General features: G+C 46.7%; 1 protein-coding gene across 1 annotated transcript in view; it reads left to right on the top strand.

The window, feature by feature from the left end:
* nbeab (neurobeachin b) overlaps positions 1-22,969 on the top strand; it is a gene marked incomplete at both ends in the record, with an annotated part of 275,893 nt that extends 252,924 nt beyond the window's left edge. The window contains 9 exons of the mRNA XM_080007466.1: positions 7,463-7,552; positions 8,796-8,988; positions 10,810-10,881; positions 11,333-11,488; positions 12,623-12,793; positions 17,905-18,006; positions 18,476-18,672; positions 19,290-19,441; positions 22,879-22,969. Of these exons, the coding sequence (XP_079863592.1) occupies positions 7,463-7,552; positions 8,796-8,988; positions 10,810-10,881; positions 11,333-11,488; positions 12,623-12,793; positions 17,905-18,006; positions 18,476-18,672; positions 19,290-19,441; positions 22,879-22,969 (1,224 nt within the window). The remainder of the gene's footprint in view (positions 1-7,462; positions 7,553-8,795; positions 8,989-10,809; positions 10,882-11,332; positions 11,489-12,622; positions 12,794-17,904; positions 18,007-18,475; positions 18,673-19,289; positions 19,442-22,878) is intronic.
* Positions 22,970-24,138: the final 1,169 nt, after the last annotated feature.

Here is a 24,138-nt window from a genome sequence, read left to right as displayed (position 1 = left end):
TCCTAAATAAATCGCAGACGGCGCCGCAGTCCTCTGCCGTATCCAAGACACGGCGGTCAGAACCGAGAATCTCGGATCCGGTTGGACCAAAGGGACGGATCCCCGCCGGTGTCACGTCCGTCGCTCGTGGTTCTTGGCCCCGAGCGAGCCTCCGCTCGTCTCTCCATGTCCTCAAGCAGTTCTTGCAGTAGCATGGGCTACTTCAGTGCATTCAAAATAATACTCCTTTTCCTCATAATAACTGTCCTTTTTTTAATCTGGCTTTTTACTGTATTTTTTAAGGTAATAAATTCCATGAATGAACTTTTGGCGCCCCTGGAAACCGAAAGGTTTTCACGCAGCCGGTGGAGAGAGCGCCAAGACGGCAAAGCTGTCGTCAAGGAAAGAGTGTGGCCACTTTGAAGAGTCCAAAATCTTGGTGACATCATACCACGTGTATGTGTGGTGTGATGTCATCGCTGGTATTCTGCAATGTACGAAACAGTGAAAATAAAGAAAGACTCTTGAATGAGTACGGCATGCGTGTCCAAACCTTTTTCACAAATACTAAATGACTTTCCTGCGCCGGTTTTCAGGTGGCATCATGTGTGGACAAAGTTTCAGGTCCAGTAAATCAGATACATATAAATCTTACAATATTTGTCCTTCCCACAACACTTTTGGATAGATATGTTTCTTTTTATTTTACTGTGTTGCTTTTCCCGTTCTGCTGCTTGGTATTAGTGACGTCGCCCTTTCTTTTTCAGATCAATACAGGCGAGTGGCTTACAGCTCTCTGATCAATCATCAGGGGTCACTTGGTCAATATCGGGGGGAGTGAATCCTCTCGTTCTTAACTAATTAATTGAATGTCTATTAAGTGGTGTCTTTGGCCGGCTCCACAGTACATGCGAACGGCTTAATTGTGCCGCAGCGGCTGCAGCAGCTGGCGTGCATTGTGGGGCTTTTCGGGAGCGGCTCCTCTCTCCTTGTGATACTCACCATCTGCTGTCTGCAAAACAAGTCATTTATATACTGTCACTTCCAGGGGTGCCTTTATTTATCAAGTGACCACTATGCAAATCCCCTGCAGCAGATCTAATTATCAAACAATATTGCCAAAGCTTGGGTTTTCATCATCCCTCAGAAGATGGCTTTTTTTTTTTTTTTTTTTGGTTTGTTTTGTTTTGTTTGGGGTTTTTTTTTTTTTTTTGCATCTCGTCAGGGAATTCTCGCCGCCTGCCGCCCTGCTCACCATGAGAGCTGACAGTAATGTTGGTAAGCTGCATATTAGCCAACCAGACACCGACTCCCTAATTGTGGCCAGTCATTGAACTGACTACCATGATATGTGATGGGTTTGGGGGTTTTTTTGGGGGGTTTTTTTTGCTAGAGGAAGAATTAGCTCAGCTGATTTAACTTGTGTGATTTTGCTGTGATGAGCAGTAACGAAGACGAGCCTTCATACCTGAAATCAATTTTTTTCACTCCAAGAGCTTTTCTTTCATGCACTGAACCAAAGAACCTCAAATATTTAAACCACAATGCGACCTTTATGTGAGCAGGAAGGACCCATACAGGCATGCAGTAGTGTTAATATATATATGTATATATATATATATATATATATATATGTTCTCTAGGAAATTGATTTTCTGTTTAAGTATCGTTCTATTTGAATATTGGTTGTTTTGCATTTAAAAGTAATTGTACAAATTTGGCCAGTGCTGCTCAGACATTGTCCTCCATGTCCAAGCCCAAGCAACTCCAAGCCTTCATGAGGGTTGAAAAATACAAATATGCAAACTTCAACTACAACCTGGGTGAGAGTCATTTAATTGATATGTTCAAGGCAAGTGCTGCTTGGCACTCATTGCACAGTTTATGACCCTCAATCTCCCCCATCCAAATCCCCATGGATACATCACTACCTCATCACCTTAGGCCCAGTTCAGACTAATGTACACTCGCCGACAGGTTTTTGGAGATCGCCGAGCAAAGCCCCAGATCGGAGGCAAATCGTAGCGCGCTCGCAGATGCCGGCGAAATATCAAATAGGTTTAATATCTGGTCGTGTCGGGGTCGAGTCCGGAGTGAGGCAGCGAGCTGCAGCCAATGAGAGACACGGAGTGTGTGTGTCGGGGAGGGGGAGTCGAGAAGGAGAGACAGGAGTGAACGGAGCAGCAACCAGAAACACACAACGTGCCTATTTTACTTTTCTTCTCTAGGTTTTTTAGTATATTCCTTATTTCAATTCTTCTTTTAATCGTTTTATTTTTTCAGTGATTAAGAATATAATAAAAAATAAATAATCCTGCCCCGCCCGCGGTATGGCGTCATTTATATGAAATTGAACATATGTATGTACGTGCAGTATCCAGAAGGGAATAACCATGTACACGGTGTGCAATGGGGAAATAAATATTAAGTAACAGTGGAGGCTGTTTCCCATCCCAAAACCCGGCCAGAGTTTGCGCCGCCTGTCTGATCCGATGAGGCTGAGCGGGGGAACACACCCGCTGTATGTCCCGGCGAAGTCGGCTCAGATTTGGAGACGGCTCCAGGGTGTCGGAGCCTGAGTGTGACAGGTGGAAACGCAGATCTGCCATTTGTGATCCGCAATCACTGACGTTTGAAATAACAATAAATTATGGGTCATAATAGCGGATCATTTTTCCCTCCTCGTGTCAGATTAAAAATGACGACGGCCCCCGACGTGCCGCTCTCCTTCTGGTGGCGGCGGGGGGCGCGCGGTGACAGCTCCGGTGGGCACGCTGCCGGGACAGCAGACCTTCACCTCCACGCTTATCCTGACAGCCTCCCTTGTACGGGGAAACATGACAGCGAACCCCTGATTCGGACCCCGCTGTGTCACTCAGCCCTGGACAGACAAATTATGCACCGGTGCAGCGGAAACGCTGCCTCCTTGTTAAAAGCACCATTACCAAGCAACATTACCGCCTAACGGAGGGTAACAAACAGGAAGAAGGGTCCTGCCGAGCCATCGGAAGACTTTGGAACCCTGACCTGAATCGTTCCCTTGATGTCAAAGCAGCAGGGTGTAATGGGACTGGAGCTTATTTCATTTGGTGTTTTTGAGTGTAGTTCACAATGCCTAAATTGCTGACGAATTAGAAATACTTTATAGGGCACAATAACCATTTAAGAACAAAGGAAGTATAGCGCAACTGGCCTACTTTTGGTCAATAGAGAAAATAAGTGACATCGGCAATCATCGTCCACCTGTTTGAGGTGTGTGGTTAAATCCTGTTGCTATTCCACCATCAGCATCTGCAGTGAAAAGAAAGGGCTGCACCGTAAAAGTACAGCTGAGGCTACAGTCTTCATACAGTGCAAGTAACGTTTGGGGTTTGGGGGTTGTGCGGTTTCAGCAGCCACACCTGTCCAGGGTCAAGGTAATTGGGCCCAGAAACAGGGTGGCCGTACGCCTGTTGCTCGTTAGAGTAATCAATGAGCAACAGGTAAAACCCCCATCCCCACGCACACACATCAAGACTTGTTGTCCATCTGCTCCGGGCTTGTTTCACCTTGCCCACTCTCTACAATAAAAGCCTGTGTCCTGGTGTCGCCTTGAAAACACCACTCGGGTGGGGTGTGGCAGGTGTTCCACACACAAATACGTCAGACATGACATATGAATGAAGCACGGAGGTTGTGAAAGAATTTGTATTTCAAAAGTTATAAACAGTAGATGACAATTAATCCCGAATGATAAAGAGGTTACAGAAAACAGCATTACACGTCTGTATAGCAGCAACGTACCATCATGAGTGTTAAAATGGAGTTCAGCCATGGAAAAGTCCTTTCATATGTAAGGCACAGTGTGGGAAATGTTTTTAAATTCATTGTCAGTGATGACCTATTGAGACATACTGGTCCACTCAGACGAACAGTAGTGAGGATGTCAACTCCAGGGAGATTACTCAGCAAACACCCTCAGGATGTTCACTGAAGGATTACAATTATTGCTGAATAGAAATGTTAATCTCTTAACAAATTTCCATCGCGTGATACGAAGAGGCTTTCTTGGGTCATCAGGCTTTACGCCTTCGGCTTTTACACGCTTTGGAAATGAGAAAGATAGAAACTAAGCGTGGGATGGAAAGAAAAAAGAAAAAAAAGCCTGAAGAAAGAATGTGGGAGTACTGTATGTAAATAACGTGTATGTTAAGTGTGCGTGCGGTGAACGTACATACCGTGAGCACCTGCGCTTAAGTGCCTGTGCATTCTTCAACATCACATTCATACGAGCAGCACTCGACTTAAGTAATTAGTCTTGTGTAATTTGCCGCAGGCGGGATTTTGTTCCCCGTTGACAGGCGCTGCGCTGCATTTCCTCCTCGGTTCCCATCGCGGGGTTTGGGTCACCGTGAGTCAGGATGCCTCAGCAGGCCGAGCGAGGCCTCGTCCGCGTTCTGTCTGACAAAGTTGTTTTGGTTGCTTCACATCGCATGGGCGCGCCGGAGGACGCCGCTCGTTTGCTTGTATGCGGGTGTGCGGGCGCGGGTGGGGGTTTCGCTCTCTCGCTCTCTCTCTCTCTCTCTCTCTCTCTCTCTCTTTCTCTCTCTCTCTCTCTCTCTCTATCGGAGTGTCACCTCGGCAGACAGACAGAGCTGCACGGTGCCCACTCACCTCTGAAGCCTTCCACTCTAGCCAGGAGGGAAAGGGGAACAAAGACAGATACACACCGCGCGGCGTGTTACGATGATGATGGATGTTTGCCGCTCGCCCAAGCGAGGCGCTTGTTGCTCGGAGGAAAGAGGTGGCGGGAGGGGGATCAAACAGATGGCTGTGGCAGTAAGTGTCCCTTATCAGCCGAAAAGCAGAGCTTGAAGTGACTGAAACTAATGAACTGCCTGTTAAACGCTGGAGATGGCGGTTCCAGATAGAGAGATGCTTCTGACACCCCTCCGACAGGATTAGTGTTGGAGCACCTCAGAGGTATTGGCTCGTTTTGATCGCTCCGCGGCAGAACAGCGCGTTCTTCAGTTAACCTTCAGCAGGTCTACCCTACACACGACAACCTCCACTCACTGCAGACACACACACACACACACACACACACACACACACACACACACCAGGCTGATTGATTCTCAAATATTCCTTGTGTGTAAATATCTCATGAATGCACTAGCCGTCCCCAAAATATTGTCTAATTATCTTTACCGGCGTCAATGCAACGTACGGTATCATTATCAAAACAAAACAGTGGATACTTTGAGTTTGTCGCTACCTCCCGGTCCCGACACACAGACACGCACAAACCCTCCCTTCTCCCAGTCTGCTCGTGGAGATTGTTTTGGGTCAAGGCTTTCAAAACCGTTATGCGTCGTCCACGGTTCTGCCGCACACCTTTCTGGATTTGAGTGGTCAGGAGAAATATGGTGATGTATTCCACATGGCCCCTCGCAGCACTTTCTGATCTCGGTATCGAGTTTCGTTACTCTCACAGAACGTCGTGACCCTCACCCCGCACACTAACCTTAAATGGCTATAATGTCAGTCGCTTATTGCTTGACAGACGGCTCCGGAGAGAAACACTGACTGACACATAATGGTTGCCAGATTTGCTTCGCCGAAGTCGGGGGAAACTTTCACTGGTGCATGACCGGGGGACTCCCTTTTTTGGTGTGCTGTGAGCGGGGAGTGTCGGGTGGGGCTGCGGGGTGTATTTTGGTGTTTGCAGGTGGCCTGTCCCCATGCAGAACCACCTCCACACTTCCGGCCACACATCTCACACCGTGGCATGTGCTAGCCAATGGCGGCTTTTGATGCTAAGTCATGTGAACAGGCAGTGGGGGGAAGAGAGCGAGGCAGCCGGCCCGGTCGGCCGGCCAGTCAGCCAGCGGGGCAGGCAGGCGGGCAAAAGAGGCTGAAGGATGTATGTTCCATTGTGCGCAGTGGCATTGACGGACGTCTACAAGCTCCCCTCTGATGGTGGAAGTGGCTTCAGTCACATCAATCACTCCCACCGTGGAGCGCTGTGGTTACAGTTGGCCCAGCACCTCGTTCCCCCGCTCCCTCCCTCACCGGAGGAAATGTCGATCTCCCCCCCCGGGAGTGTAGGCCTCATGTCTTGTTTTGCGTGGTCATTGTTCTGCGTGCTTCTAGTCAAGCTGCTGTGTTTCTGAACAGCAATCTGTTTTTCAACACATATTCCACACCCTGTAAACCGAGAGCGAGAGACCTTTTAAGTTGCCTTTAAACCGAATCCGACAACGGATCCGGCTCTTCAAACTCCTCCCTCTGGCGGCTGTTGCAGTGCATGTGACTATGTTTTGCACCAACTGCGTCTGTGATGATGCTCGATCCGTCTGCCCCGGCGTCTTCTCCGGCACAACAGCACAATAAAGAGTGAGAGTTTGGAATATAGTAAATATGATGAAGGCCAATGACCACCAAATAATAAGATAATGATTTTGCACATGAGTTCCAATAAGTATAGCTAAACATACTGGGCAAAGGTGGCTTCCTGTCGAAGTGAAAATCTGAGCTTTTCGCATGCGGTCTCCCACTCTCCGTAGAAATGAATGGGACTTTGGTGTTGCCGTTTGCCGGGTTCAGTGTAAAGGCAGACGAAAGGCTTTATGTCTCTGGCTTGGCCTAGCGGTGGTTCTACATGGTTCTCGTCAAGCTGTTTTGTTTCGATCTGTCCTTCATCTCATATTCCAAAACCTGCAAACCGCCCTCCATCAAGGTACGCTCACACCTTTTAGGCCCCCCCCAAATTCTGTGTATATACCTTTAGTTTGTGTTGATGCATGTGCGGGGGTCTGCGTTTGCGTGCTTCCAGGTTTCCACGTGTTTGCACGCACGTGCGCCCCTGTGCGCGTGCGTCCGTGCGCGCACATGCACTCTCCCTTTGTTCCAGGCACAATGAGATCAGAGCGGCGGGGCCGGCGTGCCGCAGTCCTGGCTGCACGTCACTCCAGGTTAGGCTCTGTGCACTGGAGGCCCCTGCGCCTGGAAATGGGAATGGTTAACTGAAGCATGTTAATAGGAAAAGGCTTGTCTCTTCCATACTAACACTTGGATGACTCTGCAGGCGGGGGAGAGGGAAGGAAGGGGGAAGCGCCCGGGCGGATTCAGTGTGCGCCCCCTTTACCTCCCCCTGCACCCCTGCGCCCATCCACCCCCTCCCTCAGAGCCACAACGGAGTTAGGATTTGCTTGCATTGTCAAGTAACGCATTGACCCATCACTTTGATGCATATTGATTGTGACAGCTCTGCTCTCCTTCTCTCCCCCTCTCTCTCTCTCTCTCTCTCTCTCTCTCTCTCTCTCTCTCTCTCTCTCTCTCTCTCTCTCTCTCTCTCTCTCTCTCTTTCTCTCCCTCCCCCACTCTCTCCCTCTCTCCCTGTCCCCTTTATGTCTCTCTGCCTCCTTCTCTCACACTCTTACTCTCTCCCTCTGTCCTTCTCTTTCCACCCCCCCCTCCCTCTCGCCCCCCCCCCCTGCAGGCCACAGAGGCACAGATCCAGAGCTTTGGACAGACGCCATCTCAGTTGCTTATTGAGCCTCATCCTCCACGCAGCTCCGCCATGCACCTGGTGAGAGCAGAGGGCATGCTGGGAAAATTTTCTGCACTATTGCTCCAGTGTTGGTGTGAATGTGTGTGTGTGTTTGGATGCATTCTCAACAGAGACGTAGTGTGCGCATTGCTGGATTTAATGTCTTTATCAATTTTATTATGAATGAACAATAAATGTGGACGCACTCCAGAAATTCCAAATATCCCAGGGGGTTATTCACAGTAGCTTATTGTAACAAGTTATGAGCGGCAGTGGTTTGTGTTAGTCTGTTTCTGGTGTGATGGTGAAGGGTAGAGGGAAGAGCGCCCCCTGCCGGCCTGTCTGATGGTAATACAGCAGCAAGACCTCTATCTACACTGCTCTCTCTCTCTCTCTCTCTCTCTCTCTCTCTCTCTCTCAGCAAGAAACTTTTCCAGCCACGTCCCTCAGAGGCCTTTTAGTTCAATTCTCTTCTCCTTCTTGCAGCACATGTGAACCTATCTGTCTGCCTGTGTCAGAGTGCGCTGAGGGTCGAAACCGAGCAAAGCATTTTGTCCACTTCTCCACCTCTGCTTATCCACTGGAAGGAGTGGTCCAGTAAAAAAAGCATTACAAACAAACACCCACATCAGGTTTTGGTTCATAAGTAGAAAATAATTGGAAACATCAAAAAATACACTTGATGCATCACGTCATTACATGTACACACACTTTTCTTAGTGTTTGATATTAAAAAAAAAACGAAAAATACAAAATGACCAAAATAAATAAATATGGGTGCGTCCTTCTTCTACTGTTCTTCTCTGTACTCCAACATGAACCTTCCTCACATCCATGTGCATCACGCCTGCGTCTCATCCACCTCCACCTGTCCTCCCCCATCCCAGCGCCCACTCACCCCTTTCTTTAGCTCCCTGGTTAGACTACCCTGACTGGGCAGGGGGTTTATGGGGGAGGACCTCTTCTCCCCCTGCTCTCCCTCCCCTCCCTCCCTCTCTCTCTCTCTCTCTCTCTCCCTCCCTCTTCACCCCCATGCATGCAGCTCTCCTCTGTGTCTGCACCTCGTTTTACCTCCCGACCCCGACACTGTCTCCATTCTGTCTCCCCCTTTTCCTCGCCATGTCTCACCCCCTCCTCTACATCATTACCTTCCGTCTCCTCTCGCCCCTTCCTCTTCCTCCTCCTCCCCCGCCCGTTTCTGTGTACCCCTCATCATCCTCCTCCCTCCCTCCCCTCCCGTGTCCTCCCGGACGTTCTCCCTCTCCTCACCTCTTCTCACCAGTCTTTCCCTCGGCAGAGCCCTCTGATGTTCAAGGACCAGATGCAGCAGGACGTTATTATGGTGCTCAAGTTCCCGTCCAACTCTCCGGTGACGCACGTGGCGGCCAACACGCTGCCGCACCTGGCCACGCCCGCCGTGGTCACCGTCACCTGCAGCCGCCTGTTCGCCGTCAACCGCTGGCACAACACCGTGGGTGAGGGACGGTGCTCTGTGCACACGTACACATGCACGTTAAAGGGATATAATAATGGAAGAATTGATCACAATTAGGAATTTTATACAATTATGTTTTCTTGAGCTGAACTATATACACATACTTTTAGTTTATATAAAGTAGATCAATACTATATCTGCTCAAATATAATGTAATAACCCAGAATATTGTAATATAATAATTCATATACTTCAGCATAAGTATTTACAGAAAAAACAGGAGTTGCAACAGATTAAAGTAAAACAGAAATAAAACCACAGTAAAAAAAAAAACAATAGAGAAAAATAATCAACTTTTTCCCTCTTGCCATAGTCATTTGACCACAACCTCAATTGAAGGTTACATTAGAGCGTATTAAGAGCTCTCAGGTTTTCTGGGAGGGAATTCCACAATAACTATTAAACGGACTCCCCCACTTTTCAGCTGCTGTCTTCAATCAATATTCTTGAACCTACTTTAGACGATACAAATGAGGCTCAACTATATGGTTGAATAAAAAACAATAAAATATTCTCATCATCATTTATGTAGCCTACGAAATTGTAAACCATGACAGCGACAACAACTTTACATATTAATAATAATGATTTACCATCCGGCCCCAACACCATCTCATTCACAAAAACACCACATCAGACAGTGCACACGCATGTGGTGCAGCGCGCACACGGCGCACACGCACGCTCAGGGCGCGTGTGAGTGTGCGGGCGTGCCTCGCCACATGTGCTACCTACCACAGCAGTAAAAAACAACAACACTTCATCACGGCCACAAGCAGCGCAGCTTGCTGCTCTTAATAGAGCTGTAGCCGACTCGCTCGCACCTCTCAGGTAAGTCGTCCGTGAGTGCTTCCACATGTTCTTTTCCCGGGCATGTGTGAACAACATTACCCACAAGCCCCCTCCCCCGACGCCCCCGCCGCCAGCCTCACCTCGGGGTCGGCGGGGCCAGAGCAACGGTTACTGGGAAATTAGGCCCGGGCTGCACCGCATTCTCCTAACACTTCCCCATCTGTCACGGTGGAAACACGGTCACACCCGGCGGCGGGCCCCACCGCTTGGGCCGTAATGAACACACCTGCGGCGGAGGAGTGGATGGTGGGAGGGCGGAGGGAGGGAGGGAGGGAGGGCGGAGGGATGTGGTCTGGAGTTTCTGAATAGCCGAGGTAATAAGGCCTCCATGTTTTCCCGGGCACACTGCTCTGGTTCGAAACCGAAACTATGCTCTGTCGGGGGATAAAAATGGCTCCATTCACTTTGATTGTTGCTGGATATGGATGAAATATCATACCATACATTATACATGTTTCAGTTCGTGGAGGTGTTTGGATCTACAAATACACACGTTTAAAATACATTAAAGTTGTACTTGTGCTTGGATGTGGACTGTGAACTGCTGTGGTGGAAGAAGTACTTAGACCCAGACACAAACCACTCCAGTTGAAGATACACAGCAACACTCTCTCATTCTGATTATTGCCCTTGGATCCCATTTGTCAAAAGTTATTATTTTTCGCAGACGGAAATCTGCAAAAAGCCAAAGTTGTTCTGAATGTTTTTAGTGTTCAACGTTTCACATAGAAACACATGGAGTCAATCATGATGAAGTTCAGTGTGACGAATTCACACAGAAATGAGTGAGTTCTGTCCAAGGCACAGGTGTGTGTGCAAATGATGTGTGCAGCATACACGCGCGTGTGTACGGGCGCGTGTTGGCGTGCACGTGCGTGCGGGCGGGTGTGCGTGTGCGTGTGCGTGCGTGTGTCTCAATTGGATGTACTGAGTGATGTTGTGTCTCCAGGTCTGAGAGGAGCACCTGGATACTCCCTGGAACAAGCTCACCACCTTCCCATTGAGATGGACGCCCTGATCGGTCAGTACAGTTATATACCGTAGTGACGTATACAGCTGTGGAATGTGTGAAACAAACTGAGCAGTAACCATCTAATAAAAAAACACACATTGACCGGACAAAGACGAGAATTAACCTACTGCACTGTATCCTCCTCTTTTCTGACTCGCACTGTTCTGTCCGTGTCTGCAAGGATCCACGTTGGATGTTTGCATTTCTAACCAGCTTCTCCTTTTCACTCACCTAGATCCTTTTCATTAAAAGTAATTATTTCAATTTCATGGACTTATTTCATGTAACATAAAATATCATCAGCGTTTGGATCAGTTGAATTTTTGGTCTCCGGCCCTGATCCCAACACCCTGACACGCCTTCCTCCCCAGCTATTGTCGGTGATAACAAAATACTTTGGGTGATTTTCTCTCAGCGGTCATAGTTATCCTCTGTGACGATGCATTCTTTATGTTTACAGCCAACAACTCCGGGAGCAACAAGCGTCAGATCACGGACCTGGTGGACCAGAGCGTCCAGATCACCACGCACTGCTTCGTGGTGACGGCTGACAACCGCTACATCCTGGCGTGCGGCTTCTGGGACAAGAGCTTCCGAGTGTACTCCTCAGAGACAGGTAGCGCCGGTCGTACGGCGGGCGCTGCTCAGCCGCACGTGGAGAAGCCGGGACCGTCACTGTCGCCGCATCATTTCATGTCGCTGTCGCTGTCACGGTGCCTGGGGGTGGGGAGGGGGGGGGATCACATAATTATGTTTCTCAGTTTCCGAATGAAAGAAAAAAAAACGCACCCTGCGTCCCTGCCACCTTGCGCATGGCAGCTTAAACCGCCGTCGCCATGAAATAACATAATACTATATTAATCCCTGGGCGAAATCCAAAATTCAGGTATTACAGCAAGTTAGTGCATAAGTTAGTGCATAATTCACAAAAAAATAAAATAAAATATATGTCAAATTATGTACACTTAATATATGCAATTTCATTTTCCTGACTTCCACTAAGAAAAATAGTCAGCAACTAAGCGAACATCGTATCAACGTAGTGAACCCAAACCAAACTGTTCACCGTTCACTGCCAATCAGAATCCATTATTCCACAGAGCCGTGTAGAGAGCTGTAGATATCCAGGGTATAGTGCGACCACAAGTATGATATTACTTTTATACAGCATTTTTAAAATTATTTATTATTATATGTATTTTATTTATTTATTATAATTATTTTTATTTTTATTATGATTATTATTATTATAGACAAATACGTAAGCTACACTTATAAAGAATATAGAAGTGTTAGGTTGTTCTGAAAAATGTACTTGATCTGGCAATGGAATTAAATTGATCAAATGAATGGAAGCGTGGTGGAGTGATGCTGTTAGTTTTTAGTTTTACACTGTGATTAGAAACACTCCTGGAATGTCTCTCATCCAATCACATTGCCTGGTCACAACTAAATGTTGTATAAGCAACTATTTTTTATACAAAATCAAAAACAAAAACAAAAACAAAATTCAAGTCATTATTCAACCAAATCTGTCTTGATAATTGGAAGAGATATTCTTATAATATAATAACTTGTAATTATTTGGGTTAGGGTGGGGTTGACCCTATCTCTACTAAGTGAACTAAACTTGTAGCATTAGTGTCATTTATTTAAATACTGTCCGGGTTGCTGGGCGGGATAGCAGTCAGACTCGCAGTGTTTCTTTTTGGGCTGTTCTCCATGGCACCTCCTGTTTCTGGCCTCTCAGGCAAACTGACCCAGATCGTGTTTGGCCACTGGGACGTGGTGACGTGCCTCGCCCGCTCCGAGTCCTACATCGGGGGCGACTGCTACATCGTGTCGGGGTCCAGGGACGCCACACTGCTGCTGTGGTACTGGAGCGGACGCCACCACATCATCGGAGACAACCCCAACAACAGTGAGTGGGAACACACACAGGAAGTCACGATGAGATGACAACACTTTGTAGACAGAACAGTGCGAGTCGGAAAAAAATAAAAATAAATAAAGAATAAAAGTAGAAAGAACATAGCTGACCTCACTTTAAAGTAAGGGAAATATTAAAAATGAACCCACGACTAAATAGGAGATAATAAACCATTGTGAATCCTTAACGTCAAAAGTTGTCAAATTAAAAAAATTAAATAATCGTTGAAAATAATCAATTTCAATTTTGAGGATGAATCACTACGATCACTCAAGTGTAAAAGGCAAAATAAACGGAAACACCTTTTAGTCATGTATTGAGCTCAGGGCAGTGGTTCTTAAACTTTTTCTTTAGTAGTGGACTCCCTCTAAGATATTTTCCAGCTGAGTACGCCTTCACTGGCATTGGGGAAAAAAATAAAATTAACATAAATGATCTACTGTATGTGCATCGTATGTCTTTTTTTAAACATATATAACCAGTATTTTTTAACACTTTTTTTTTTTTTTTTGTAATTTTCGGCGTACATTTCTATGACAGGGTCCACTCCTAATATCATGCTCTCTCTCGTTCTCTCACACACTTAATGCCGACACATTAACATCCTGCCTCCAGATACCTGCTTGTACTTCTCAATTTATTATTATTAATACCCTTTGTTGTGGATTGTAAGTATGTTGGACAAGAGAGTATTAGTAGTATATATATATATATATATATATTTATATATTGGGGTTTTTTTATTATTATAATTTTTTTTTTCCTATCCACTTTGAATTGTATAGCACTAGTTTTATTCTTCCTTTGATCCGTGGCACTATAAAGGTTTTCTAGCCTGGAAATTAACTAATGGGGAGCGACAGGCCGAGGATAAATGAATGTGCTGACGGACTGCGATACAGTAATGTGATGCATGGCTCCGCTTTCAAGTGGGGGTCTCCAGATGTCGGGGCATTAAAGATGAGCGACCCTGGCGTGTGGTTCCTGACGCTCGGCTCATTTACTTCCTCGTTGCCTCTGATTGGCTGTGTTCAAAACAATCCATCAGCGCGGAGCAAAGCTCAGGGACCAAACCAGGGGAGTTTGTTTGTGGATGACAATGTTATCAGAGAGTTAGTGTGTGTGTGTGTGTGTGTGTGTGTGTGTGTGTGTGTGTGTGCGTGCGTGCGTGCGTGCGTGCGTGCGTGCGTGCGTGCGTGCGTGCGTGCGTGCGTGCGTGCGTGCGTGCGTGTGTACTTCTGTGCAAAAGTTCATCTTTGTGTCTTGCTTATTGTGCGCGCATGTGTTTTTGCAGTTCCGAGGTCGGTGTGTGTTCTCGGTTGCCAGTGCAGCTTGTGTTTCCAAGCGTGACATATTCTGGAAAGTCCGGTTGAGGTGCGAGTCTTCTCTAATTAACTTGAGCGCGGCTCAGACAGTTAATTAAGGATTTCGGCTTGGTTGCGTCCAATTAGCGGGTGGCGATGGAGCCGGTGTTCTCGGTGCAGGAAACACAATTCCCCTGGTGTTCACACCACTCACACTTCCCTTGCGAGAGGAGACAAAGGGAGGGAGGAAGCAGATCCGTCCTCTGCAGACGCACGCGGTGCTTTCACCTCCCCCCGAATCCTTGACGCCCGCGCCGCGGTGTTTCACGGGTTATGAGGTGACGCTGCATGAAAATAGAGTGTGATGGAGGTCTGCGCAGGGCTTTCAGGCACCCAAAGGTCGTCAGAGAGACAATATTATCCCGGATGATATAATGACCAGTTACTGTAAACAACTGAATACTTAAATCTACTTGTACTCACAGACGGCAGCCGCTTGGAAGGACATGTAGGATGAAAGGTTTTCTTAATCTCAATTTCTTAATTTCCATTTCTAGAAATTAAAAAAAAGTAGTACTTTGTGTACTGTGATTAAGTATTTTTTTGAAGTATTTGTACTTATTTAAGTATATTCCATTTTGGAGAATTTTACACTACTACAGTTCAGAGCAAATATAGTTTTCATTCTACTACATTTCTACATAGTCACATTATTTTATATATATATATATATATATATATATATATATATATATATATATATATATATATATATATCCAGTGGATTTATATTCTATCAAAAAAGCAAGAGGAACCAATCAGGTTGTCTCGTCCCTTCATATGACTCCACCTATACTATTCTTTTGTAAATTGTCATCAGGACCTGCATGAGCATCATCTACAGGAACGAACGCTCCAGTTGTAGTCTACACTGTCAGACTTCATAGAATAAGATAAATAAAGATAAATAAAGACTCTTCTTCTTCTTCTTCATTATAAGCTCCGTTATGTGAGGACACTGGATGTGATCAAAGTCATTTTCCTCATAATACCTCAGAACTGGTACTCGTACACTTTTACTTCAGTAGAAATGTTACGGTGGTACTTTCACAACGGTCATTTTGTATCTGTCATTTCACGCATTTTGACAGATTCCATCGAGCAAGTCGTCATCAAACACCTCTCCACCCTTGACATTAAAGCAGTGGTTCCACACCTTTTTCAGACCAGGAGCCTCAGTTCTATACACATTAGGCCACACATCCCATTTGATCCAACATTTGATCGGATTTTGTCTCTGGGACCCCGGCCCGCGAGGATTTGAATTGTTAGATGAGATTATATTTCCTCCAGTTAGACATGAGGTGCGAGTGAAACTAGGATGGAAATGCGCCTCAGCGTAGCTCTCTCATAGTGACCACGTCTTGCAAATGAAATGATGACAAAGTTTACTGAACCTGCACCGGAACCTGCTGAAGGACCCCCGGGGGTGCCCGGACCCCCCACACTGAGAGCCACCGCATTAAAGGACCTTTCCGGCGTGCGATGAATCTCAGCACCTATTCCTCCGCTACGTGTATTTATTTATTTTTTTCGGGGAGGCTGGGGGCTGTGGGGGGGGGGGGGGTCGGCTCCTTCCACGCGCAGACACGGAACTGGAAATCGATTTCACCCCCCGCGACCCGGAGAGGTCCGCGCGTGTCTTAAATGTGTAATAATTAAAATAACTTCCAGCTCAATCACGGCCCCGCCTCTCAGACTCCGGCCGCCGCACTGCTGCGGGGGGGGGGGGGTTTGTGCCGGGTAATTGTGGCGGCTGACTCCCTGGGGGGCGGGGGGGGGGGGGGGTTGCAGGGTGATTGAATCCTTTGTGTGCAAGGTGAGCAGCACTAGGTCCCTTCACCGCCCCCCCGGAGGCCTTTTTGACACATGTCCCATTCAGCCGCCCCCTCCTCCACCCTCCACCACCCTCCCCTCTGGGTGCACTGGGTGCTGGGACTGACAGGGAGGCTGAGGTCTGGGTCTCTGAGGCCGCATCGATCACCCCCCCCGTCCCCCCTGTCCACCGTCCACCTCCACCGTCAGGCGGCGGGCGCCACCATCCAGGGAGCTACGCTGCAAGGGGCTCAAGGTTTGGGAGTCGGGGCTGTTGGGCGGAGGCGCGGGGGGGGGGGGGGGTTTAAAAAGGGTAATTGTTAATTAATCTTCGTTCTCTTTTCTTTCCGCCGACCCCTTTCGGGCTCCAGATTTACTTTTTTCGGAGGAGAGGTGACAGAAGTTAGAGCACTGTCCAACCAGCTGTCAGATCCCCTCTGGGTCGCAGCGGCAGGAGTGAACTGTTAATTGAGTGTAAAATATGTATTTTTTTTTCTATTAATTATAGGGTTGTTGTTTTTTTTTTTGTTGTTGTTTTTTTATTCAACTGACACATCCGACTGGTTTATGAAAACACCTCAATTGTCTGTGCCCATGTGGCCTCCCCCCCCCCCGAAAATCATCACCGCTTCCCATCGCTTTATAATGGCCCTGGTGCTGGGAGCATCGTTTTATCTGTTTTTTTTAATCGTTTGTCGTATCAGCTTTTTTGTGGTCGTCGTATTTTCTCCTTGATTTTAATCCTTTTGGGATTTTTTTGTATCATAATTAATTTCGATGCAATTTGCCCGTCCCTGAATTTCTGTTACCGGTGTTGAATCCCACTGAGAGCGTTAATAATATACATGATAACTCATTTGTGGAATAGTGCTTTTTTTATGGAATAATAACGCTTTGGTGCCGGCGTCGGGAGCACTTTGTGAGGGAGGGATCCTGGTTCCGTGATCCTCCCTCACTAACCTCTCCCCCGGCGTCATCAATCATGTGACACACGGGATGGAATCAAGTGGCGGCTGCCGTCGCCAGGCATCCCATATTTACATGACAATTAAAAAGGGAGCGCGCGCGCCAGCAGATGTGTCACCCTCAACACACATTTTCACAATCCATTTTTTTGTCGTCGTTGTTTTTCACAGAAATGCTGAGAAAGCTGTGTGGTCGTACAGAACGATGCACGATGATCTAGATTTTGTAAAAGCTCTGCTTCGTTACGCCGTTCGAGTGGGATGGCACCATTTTGTTTGTCTGCTTGTGTCGTAGTTTACATTTATTTCAGTAAAAGTGCAAATACCCCGACTCTAAATGACTGTAGTTAAAGTACCACATTAATATTTATATTTAAGTAAAAGTATAGAATCATACAAAGTACTACTGTATGTGCTCATGTATATCCTGATTACAACTAGAAAAATTGTACAGGTGCAGTGAAAGATATTTCAAAATGTAAACAAATATGAATACATTTTAACTACATGTAAAGCAGAATGACTGTTGGAAATGTAGTAGAGAAGTCGTAAAAGTCGTCCACAGGACAGAGTTATTGCAGTTCTTGAATAATGAATAAAGAGTATCATTGCAGGTTGAGAAGTTGAACTCCACTTGCAGACTAACTCTGTCCTAGATGCAAGACCATACAAATACTATACTGGTATGTCCAGCATGCTCACAGCACAGGTAAAAAAATATAGGAATATACATAGTAGAGTAAAGTATCTTAGTAGTAGTAGTATCTTTGTATTGGAATGTAGTGGAGTGAAAGTCGAAGGTCCACAAACATGCTCCAGTACAGTAACTAAGTACTTGTACTCTGTTGGAGGCGGTTGGAAATCATAGCACGTGGACATACAGGTTCAAATACACCAACAGTTTGTAGTTGTAACTTACGAGCGTCATGTAATATGGTTCCTGTGGCTTCTCCTCCAGGCGACTACCCCGCCCCACGGGCCGTCCTGACGGGCCACGACCACGAGGTGGTGTGTGTGTCGGTCTGCGCTGAGCTGGGGCTCGTCATCAGCGGAGCTAAAGGTCCGCACACACCGAGTCTGTCCTTCCTTCTGCCTCAGGGGTCTCAAAGCCCTGAATTTCCCCATAATACATCTATTACACATAATCATTGAAAAAACAATTATATTATATTCGGTGTTTCATATTATGAAAACATGATGTAAAATTGCATGGATTGATCGAGCAGGATTTTAAAATTAATTTCAGATTTAACAATATATTATAAACCCTGTTTGAGACCCCTGTTCTATCTGATCACCAAACTGGCAAGAATTACACTTAAAACAGCATGAAAAAAGAGGTTGTACGGCTGTATAAATACTAAATATACCTTGCATACGTTTTTAGTATATTTAGTTTTACAAATATGTTCAGCTTGCTAAAGTAGTATGTCATGTTGAAAACAAACAGAATAAGTAAAGTAAGTAGGTGAAGCTTGATTTATACAACATGTTTTAAAACACTAAAAGGAATGTATGTGGCCCCACAGAGGGTCCCTGCCTGGTCCACACCATCACGGGAGACCTGCTCCGGGCCCTGGAGGGTCCAGACGGCTTCCAGAGCCCCCGACTGATCTCCGTGTCCAGCGAGGGCCACTGCGTGATCGGCTTCGACAGAGGACGCTTCTGCAGCTTCAGCATCAACGGGAAACTGCTGGCCAGGATGGAGCTCAACGACTGCACCAGGGTGAGTCCGGTTTGACTCCTCCTCCTCCTCCTCCCCCCTCTCTGCTCTGACTCCACCCTTACAGCTCCGAGGGCGCTTTCACATATGCCGGGTTTAGTCCGTTTGACCCGATCCCCAGTGCGTTTGCCCCTTGCTTCGGTCGGGCCGGTGTGAAGGCGGTCCAAGACGCCTGTGAGAGGTGGTGTCGCTGTATAGAATTGCTCCGAACTCTCCGTTGCGCGCCTCCTCCTCCCCACCTCCTCCAGCCATGCGTGAACGGGGCTCCTACATTACCCACAATGCAATTCAATATACGCTGTGGATGCTCCATTTTCGATACTGTGGTTTACATCCGGGACGGTCGTTCGACTGTCAAACTTTTTAAGGAAAAAATCGGACCAATGAGAGGACAGTTTAAAAGCGTGCAGAGTTCGTTTTGGTTCGCCGTAAAATGTTGCCGTGTCAACGCGAAAACGAGCCGGGGGGGGGGGCTTTTTCAACGTTGTGTCGGTTCAGCCCCTTGTTCGGAACAAGGCAAACGAACCACAGGTGTGGACGCGCCCTCACTTCTCTATCCAAACCCTACTGTCTCCTGCTCTACACCTCCCCTCACCCTCCCCCCACTACTCCCGCACCAGGCTGTTCTGCTGAGCAGCGACGGCCAGAATCTGGTGACGGGCGGCGACAACGGCGTGGTGGAGGTGTGGCAGGCCTGCGATTTCAAGCAGCTCTACATCTACCCAGGCTGCGACGCGGGGATCCGAGCCATGGACCTCTCACACGACCAGAGGTGAGACGCACGCCGATTAGGATTCAATATTTCAACACCAGTTTTTGAAACTATAACCATTTGTTTAAAATCATGCTGAATAAACGCCTCAATACTGTTCCATTTTAATCCTGAACCCCGTTCACTTTCAAGGTAATAGACGTGTATATTGCAATTCAAGGTTATTTACTCACCGTATAAACAGCAAGATGCAGCAACACTAAACAATCTTAATCCTTTTACACGTTTAATCTCAAACTATTTCTACAGATCAAGCATGCTGACAAGATGAACCACAAAGGCAGCAAACACCACATTAGTACATTAAGGATTATTACTACAGCAGGGGTGTCATGATTCTCAAAATCCACAATTTGATTTGACTATCGATTTTGGATTTCAACATATGTAGTTTACTATCAAGTCTTGATTTTTAAAGAAAAACACTTGTTTCTCAATATGTAACTTTTATTTGAATATGAAAAATTTGAAATAATAAAAAGATTAAAATATTTAAACACACCTAAGAAGTTAAGAGCTTTAGCAAAACTAGACTTTACAGTAATAAACAATAAGTTACTTATTACACTACATTAAAATTACTCACCAAGTTAAGAGCAGAAAAAGAGATTGCATTTTTGCCAGAGGGGAACGCTGGCAGTAAAAGGCAAATGACTACCTGCATCTCCAATCAGAGCCCTCTTTTCTCCCAAACAAAGCAAATAAAAACTCTAGATGTATTTAATTTACTCTGTTTCCTGCTGCTGCTCTGCTGTGGAGCAGATCCCAGGTCGCTCATGAAAAAATCCCGCCCGTGTTCTCGTGGTCCGGTGGCACAGTGGCATCCACCTGGCACAGTCCACAAGCCGGGGGTTGGGAACCTCTGTACTAGAGGACATTCCGTCTGTATTTCCCACTTTCTTCACCTTTCTTCCCACTTTCTTCTTTCCACATCTTTGGAATTACTGGACATTCTAGTCAAAGGCGCACTCTCCCTGGTACTTATATCAAACTTTATTGTTTTTCAAATTCTATTCAAATTTCGGGAGTACCAGTGCCAGCCCTAGTGGCAGGTGTGCGGTTGCAGTATGCACACTGCATTTATGGCAACTATGTCGGACAACATTACCCACAAAAATACAGGGAGAATCGATACTAACAGGGAATAAAGCATAAAGATCATTTTGCGGAACCACTGTGCTCTTCCATAGCGTGTGAGGATACAGTTACTAGTACATACATGTGTGTTCACTAAAAGCGCACATTTTCCTTACATTTACATTCATAATTTAGAGAGGTCTTCGGAGCTACGCTCTGGATCGACCTCAGCAATTGTGAAAAGTAGTGGACTGGAATTACATTCTACTGAGAAAAATACTCAAAGCAATTACAAATACACCGAGAAAAATCAGTATTTTGGCTTCAGGAGCTTGGCGTCTTGCTAGACAATGAGCAGTACAGCACGATGGCGCCGGCGTGGCAGCCCTGTTGGCTTCAGGGCTGGAAGCATGAGAGTGTCATGTGACCCTGTCGTCTGGAGAGGTTAGACTGAAACACCCACAGGCCCTTCTGCCCAATTCAGCACAGTAAGGAGACTGCATTAAAATGACTGCAATTGCCGTAGTACATTCAGAGCATTGGCTACGGCAGGTTGCCAGTATGAAGCGACGCAACTTCCCGTAGCCTAGTCTCTCAGGTTAGCACGGATGTGCCCGAAGCGGCGTGCTAAAAACCTGATAAAATGCAGTGTTTGGAATCTTTTTTTTTTTTTCCCAATATAACATTTGCCCGCTCAGACTGCATTTAAGGACGGTGAGAACCTGCGACAGAGCGGTAAGTTTCCCAGGGAAGCGTTCAGCGAGGCTGCGCTGTGAACCAACCTGAGGCCTGGCTTGAAAATCGGGCCGCTTTCGTCGCGCTGTGTGAATATCGTTTCCGCAGCAACATTCGAGGCGAGCGGAGAGCGTCTCGTTAATTCGTTTAGCGCCTCAGAATCCCCGCGAGAGAACCCCAAACTGGGGGACAAAAACCTTTTATTTTTTACAGTACGTTTCTCCGAACGAGGCCCCCGCGAGGAAACATTTGAAGACCCTTGATTTAGTTAAGGTCTCCAGAATTGTCCTTGTTAAATCCCAAGTGAGGTAACACAGGCGGCTGTTGTTCCTGAACCCGTGCACAGAGCGCCATTCTGCTGCCGCTCTGTTCATTGTGCCTGAACAGTCGGCCCCCAGGGTGTAGCAGTACAACACGACCCTGTGAAATCAGCTGCTTTCGCTCCGTGCCGGCCCCGCCGCGGACCTGCAGATGGACGGTGCGAGCGTGAATGGTGCGCTTCAGCCATCCGCAGGGGGGGTGGGGGTCTCCGTAATTAACCGCCAGCCTCCGATGACCTCGCCCTCTCCCCCCCCATTCACCACTTGACCTTTAAACAGGCCGCTCGTGGGGCGCGGAAATACCCACGACGCTGGTCCCGGCCGGCGGCCTCGCGCTGGACTGGTTTTGTGAGCGGGGCGACGCTTCTTCACCTGCCGACGACGACACCGGGACTGTGTCGTCGCCGCCGCTGAAGATTCGTACAACCGACCAAACGCCGCAACTTGTTGTCCGTGTCGTGAAGAAAATCCACCGGTCGTGCTTCAGGGATCATGTTCGTCTTGAACGTTGTAATTTTTTGTCTTTCAGGGACTGTTTAACAGCAAGTGAGAAACAAACTCACCCACGTGGTTTTTTTTTATTTTTTTTAACACAATTAGAAAATTGCCTAAAAATATCCTTGCCTAAAAATCTGTTCGAAATAACACGTGACCACAGAGAAATCTGATCTGTTCTGGATTTTTAAATTAATTTGCAGGCCAGATTTAAACTTTAGTTTAATTCATAAACATGTAGCGGGTCGCATATGTAGGGAAGCGTAATGCATCCACTTCGGGAAAAAACATATTTTTGCCCCGTTTTGCACTGGATTAATGAGATACGCATCTCAGTAATTTGGAAAAACAGAGCAGAACCGCCAAACAGAGCAGGATTGTGATCCTGCGAGAAGCTCTCATCTCTCACTCTTGAGAGCTCGGTTTCATGGAAATGTAAATGGAAACAATGGGAGATACTCGTGTCTTAAAGTAATATAGATGGTGTTATTGCTTCCCCGACTCTGCGGTCGTTCAGACAGAAAGCCCGTTCTGAAGCGATGTCCGGCAGATCAGAGCGGGATCACAAATCCACTCTGTTTGGGCGGTTCTGCTCTGTTCTTCGAATTAACAAGATCGGTATCTCCAAACATCAAGAGACGCCGCTCTGGATCCTCTTACCGCCCGGGAAGAGTCCCAAGATGCACCTGAGCCGACGGACGTCTGCTGAAAGGGGTTGAGTAAAAACAACCTGTGTGAAAGTGTCCTAGAAACAAAACAAAAAAAAAGGTGCTCACCTCTCTCAACCCCTTACCCCGTGTCTCACTGCAGGACCCTGATCACCGGCATGGCCTCCGGCAGCATCGTGGCGTTCAACATAGACTTTAACCGCTGGCACTACGAGCACCAGAGCAGGTACTGAGGAGGGGGCGCCGCCCTGAGGAGGAGCTCCATCGTAGCGCGCACGCGACGCCGCTTCAGTTGCCCAGCGACTCATTCGAGCGTCCTCCGCCCAAGCTTTTACCCAAACTCTGTCCCTGTTTCAAACTGTGAGAAAGACCCAACCGATTCCTCCGCTCGAGACATTTATACAACATTTGTATGCCAGAGACATATCCTAGGGACACTTTTATATGTCGTAAAAATAAAAAGTTGAATCCTGTATATACGGACGATGTGAAGCGTTCGTCCCCGAAAAGGTTTGAGACGGCGGTGAAGACGAGGAGAGCTGTGGATTAGAGTAGACGCCGTGTTCCCATCGCCGCGAGGACTCTGAAGTGTCTTTCATTCCATATTTAGTTTAGTACGAGGTGTCCATGGCCGTCGGTTTTTGGTTGTGCTTAACAGTGGTCGATGTGTGTGACAAAAACAAATTGTTCAATGTTGATTTGATAAAAGTGTTTTGAGTGTCTCCAAGGAAGATTTCAAAGAAAACGTGAAATATACGTCCGTGGAATATTTGTTTTTAAAAACACGCTGTCTGTGAAAGAGCAACACAAATCGTGATATTTCCATAGCATATTTAATTTTAAAAAGATAACTATTTTGGGTATGAGGGAACGCAATATTTTAAAATTTGTTTCGTCATTATGATTTCGGAATTATATAAAAACAAAGTTTTCACCTTTTTTTTTTTTGCCTTATTTGAAAAGCATCCAGAGAAATGAGTTATAATTGAATTTGCAGAACGGGATTTTGTGTCTGTTGTAGAATAAAGACTTTATCCATTAGAATTTTTTTATTGAAGAAACGATCACACACCCCATAGCCGTTTATTTACTTTTACCACTTGTTTACAGTTAAAACTTTCTAGGATCCTGCAAAGCAATACTACGACCGGACGGCCGGTTTGCAGCGTTTTGTTTTGGTTGTTTTTTTTTGTCCTGTTTCAGTAAGGACGGTGGCGTTTTCCCGGGTGTGAACCTGCAATAAACTGCAGAAGCGACAAAATACTGACACAACTTCGACAAACCCAAATATGCAAAAGGCCGCAGGTTTGAATTTCCACACAACACTGTAGCAGCGCGGGATGTTTTTCCCGCGTCCCAGGAAGATGCGTAAGCTTTTACTTTGTAGTTTCCCCAAATTATT

The sequence above is a fragment of the Zeus faber genome, assembly GCF_960531495.2.
Source record: "Zeus faber genome assembly, chromosome: 9".
Lineage (NCBI taxonomy): Eukaryota > Metazoa > Chordata > Actinopteri > Zeiformes > Zeidae > Zeus > Zeus faber.
The sequence above is the reverse complement of the archived record's forward strand: the minus strand, read 5'-3'. Positions and strand labels throughout refer to the sequence as shown.